This window comes from Penaeus vannamei, unplaced genomic scaffold (assembly GCF_042767895.1).
Source record: "Penaeus vannamei isolate JL-2024 unplaced genomic scaffold, ASM4276789v1 unanchor634, whole genome shotgun sequence".
Taxonomy (NCBI): Eukaryota; Metazoa; Arthropoda; class Malacostraca; order Decapoda; family Penaeidae; genus Penaeus; species Penaeus vannamei.
In genome coordinates, this window is record NW_027213638.1 from 17501 (window position 1) to 21387 (window position 3887).

The following is a 3887-nucleotide window of genomic DNA, read 5'->3' on the forward strand; positions in this document are numbered from 1 at the left end:
GAGAGAGAGAGAGAGAGAGAGAGAGAGAGAGAGAGAGAGAGAGAGAGAGAGAGAGAGAGAGAGAGAGAGAGAGAGAGAGAGAGAGAGAGAGAAAGGGAGAGAGAGAGAGAGAGAGAGAGGCAGATAGACAGGCAGACAGACAGACAGAGAGAGAGAGCGAGAGAGAGAGAGAGAGAGAGAGAGAGAGAGAGCGAGAGCGAGAGCGAGAGCGAGAGCGAGAGCGAGAGAGGGAGAGGGAGAGAGACAGAGAGTGAGAGAGAGAGAGCGAGAGAGAGAGAGAGCGAGAGAGAGAGAGAAAGAGCGAGAGAGAGAGAGAGAGCGAGAGAGAGAGAGCAAGAGAGAGAGAGCGAGAGAGAGAGAGACAGAGACAAAGAGAGGCAAAGAGATAGAATCAAAAAGACCGACAGAGCAGAGAGAAACAAAGAATGAGAGAGAGAGAGAGAGCGAGAGCCCAAAGTACTTACGCAGCAGAGAGAGAGCATCTTTGCAACACCAGTATCACGGCGCGGCCTCACCCGACGCCCGTGACCCGGCACTAACGAGATGCACGGGCTGACGGCGTCGACGGCCCCGGCTGACATGAGACGGCTCCGGCTGACGCAGCTCCGGGTCGGGTCTCCTCCCCCTCCCCCCCCCCCCCTCTCTCTCTCTACGTTTATTTCGGTTTGCTCTTTGTACCGCTTTCAGTATGCTTCTCACCTTGTTTAGTTGATTCGTTTATGTTTCCCATTTTCTTGTTTGGTTGTTTGGTTTAAGCTTCTATTTTTGATTGTTTGTTTGTCTTGTTTATTTTCTCCTGTTTGGTTGTGTCGTTTACTCTTCTCGGTTTCGTTTGTTTGTATTGTTTGCTCTTCTCATTTTCATGTTTGTCTTGCTTACTCTTCTCTTTCTTCTGTTGGAATTTATTGTTTGCTCTTCCTTTTTTTATTTGTTTGTCTTGTTTACTCTTCTCTTTTTTGTTTATTTGTATTGTTTGCCCTTTTCCTTCGCTTATTTTTTATTCATTTGTATTGTATGCTCTTCTCTTTCTCTTGTTTGTCTTGTTTACACTTATTTTTCTCTTGTTTAATGTTATCGTTTAATACTTCCCTTTCTCTTGTTTACTCTTCTCTTTCTGTTGCTAACTTGCCTTGTTTACTCTTTTCTTAATTATATTTTTTGTTTTCCCTTTCTTTTCTTGGTTTGTATTATTTACTCTTCTTTCTCTCGCTTACTTTTCTCTCTTTCTTGTTTATTATTTAATTTCTATTACTAATTTTCCTCATTTTCTTACTCATAATTTTTTTGCGGACTCGCTTCCGTTTCTTCGCCATTCTCTTTTCCTTGTGTACTTATTTTGATACTCATCTCCATTATTCTATTCTTTGCATTCTCCTTTTTATTTTATTTTCTCTCTCTCTCTCTCACTTTCTTTCTCTCCATCTCACCCCCCCTCTCTCTCTCTCTCTTTCTCCCTCACTCTCTCTCTCTCCACCCCCCTCTCTTTATCTCTCTCACTCTCTCTCTCTCCCTTCCCCGCTTTTTACAGGGCATGTAAACTGCTTTATAAATATATATTTTTTCAAGTCAAATCAAATCTCTCACTCCCCCCCCCATCTCTCTCTCTCTCCCCCCTCACCCCTCTCTCTCTCTTCCCCTGCCCCCCTCCCACCTCTCTCTCTCTCTCTCCCCCGCTCCCCTTTTCTCTCTCCCTCCGTTTCTCCCTCCCCCCCCCCTCTCTCTCCTCTCCTTACCTCAGAATTCACACGCCCTTTCCTCTCGTTCCGCCAACAGCTGATGCTTCTCTCGCTGACTTCGACGTCGAGCGGCTACAACGTCACGGGGATTCCTGTGGACTTCGACTGCGGTGACATCGGCGACACCATGAGCCAGATCTGCAAGACGTTCCCCACGGCCAGGCCCCACGTGAGAGGTAGGTGGGGGTGGGGGTGGAGGTTGCGTGTGTTTGTGTGCGTGTATTTGTTTGTTTGTGTGAGTGTGTGTGTGTGTGTATTTGTGTGTGTATGTTGTTTGTGTGCTTGTGTGTGTGTGTTGTTTGTTTGTTTTTGTGTGTTGTTTGTTTGTGTGTGTCTGTGGGGGTATTGGTGTTTCTAACAAGTAGGGCGGTGGAATTCTGTGTTGTGGTAATTTGTGGTGGATGTGTGAGTCTGTGTGTGTGTGGGGGGGTCATTTGTAGGTATTTGATGGGGGGGGGGGTTGTTTGAGTGTTTGTGGCATTGTGTGTGATGTGTGGGTGTGGGGTTTGTGACTGAGTGTGAGTGTGGGGGTTCTGTGTTTTTACATCCATGTATTTGTGTGTGTGTAGGGGGGTGATTGTTTATATGTTTGTATATCTAAGTGAAAGAATATCGCTTAGAATTTCAGCGTAAATTATGCTTCATTCTCCTTTCTTGATAAAAAAAATCTTTTTGAAACTAACTGTATTTTTCTCTCAACCACAAAACACCACAACAAGCTTGAAGGGGACAATGCCTTCTCTTTCCCTCACAGTGTCAAGGTCAGCCGATACCGACGACCTCTGGCAGGACACGGGGGCAGGTCAGACAACGCCCCCTGACCTGCTCCCCCGCCGGCACCGCCTCCACCCCAGGGCCCTGAATCCAACGTGGAATCTCGAAAGGGTGAGTCAGGTAATTGCTATTTGTTATCATGTGTTGATGATTTTAGATCATTATCGCAAATATCTGGTAAAACTAAGAGCCTGCAAATGACTATTCCTCTACATTGTTCGCGTTTCTTTGTTAATTAACATTATTTTAAGCTTTCAGATAATTTTCCGTTGTATGCTAACGTGTACTACATTTAGATTTTTATTTCTTATATGGTATCACTGGTGTGTAATCCCTCACCTTGCGACACAAAGAGATATAATTTAACGATAGTCTGCTCACCATATAACTTTCAAGTATACCACTCTATTGTTCAATGCATTACTAGATACTAGATACACAAAGCGCTGACTCTAGTGCAAGAAAGGATACCTCCCACCCCACAGGACCTGATCAGAGACATCCTAGTGAGCCCCGAAGCCGCGCACGCCCTCGTCAGGACGCCCCGGGGCCGCGCGAAGAGGTCCTACAACGTGCAGGACGAGTGCTGCAACCACGTGAGCCAGCGGCTGTGCGTGGCGGAGGAGATCCTGGAGTATTGCGAGGACCCGGTACCATAGTCCCCCTGGCGGTTTCCTGTCATTTGCGATCTTATCAGAACACCTTCATTTTTTTGCTATTGCTTACTTATATACAGTATATACATAGTACATTCTGATAACACGTATAAGTATGTTATTTTTGGTGTACAATGGATATGTGTTCAAACAAACTCACGGATTTACTTACATCTCACCGTTATTTCTAAAGGCAGAATATAATCCTATCCTTTCGGTAGTAATTCACTCGCATAAACATTAGTAAATATTTTTTTCTCTCTCGTGTATTTTTATCTATATTCTCCATATATCTTTTCTGTATGTGAGATTAAGTAGGCAAGCTATCTCTTCAATGAAATCCGAAAGCAGAAAAGCCACTGATTAACCTTTTTCTCCCTTCTGTCTCCCCAGTACTTCTAAACCTTGAACCTGCCTTGACCTATGGCCCTCCTGACGTCTGTCAGTGGAGTCGTCAGTGGTCAATGGCCCACCCAACCTCCTTACAACAGTCTTCGGTGACCTGGTCATACGGCCTCTCCATCCTCTCCACTGAATCTCCAATGACCTGACCTCAGTCCACGGGTCCCCCTTCCTTAGGCCATGTCTTTGCTGACCTGACCTAACCCGTGGCTTCTGTAACCTTCTTTAGATGATTTTTAAAATAATATTCAACCTTGTGACCTAACTTTTCAAGGATTTGACCTAATTCCAAGCAATAACCTGTCAGTCATTTCAATGA

At 45.1% G+C, this 3887-nt stretch overlaps 1 protein-coding gene across 1 annotated transcript in view; it reads left to right on the forward strand.

The window, feature by feature from the left end:
• Nucleotides 1-3427, forward strand: part of LOC113821694 (androgenic gland hormone) — a 9952-nt gene extending 6525 nt beyond the window's left edge. The window contains exons 2-4 of the mRNA XM_027374208.2: nucleotides 1774-1912; nucleotides 2491-2621; nucleotides 2996-3427. Of these exons, the coding sequence (XP_027230009.2) occupies nucleotides 1774-1912; nucleotides 2491-2621; nucleotides 2996-3169 (444 nt within the window). The 3' untranslated portion in view covers nucleotides 3170-3427. The remainder of the gene's footprint in view (nucleotides 1-1773; nucleotides 1913-2490; nucleotides 2622-2995) is intronic.
• Nucleotides 3428-3887: the final 460 nt, after the last annotated feature.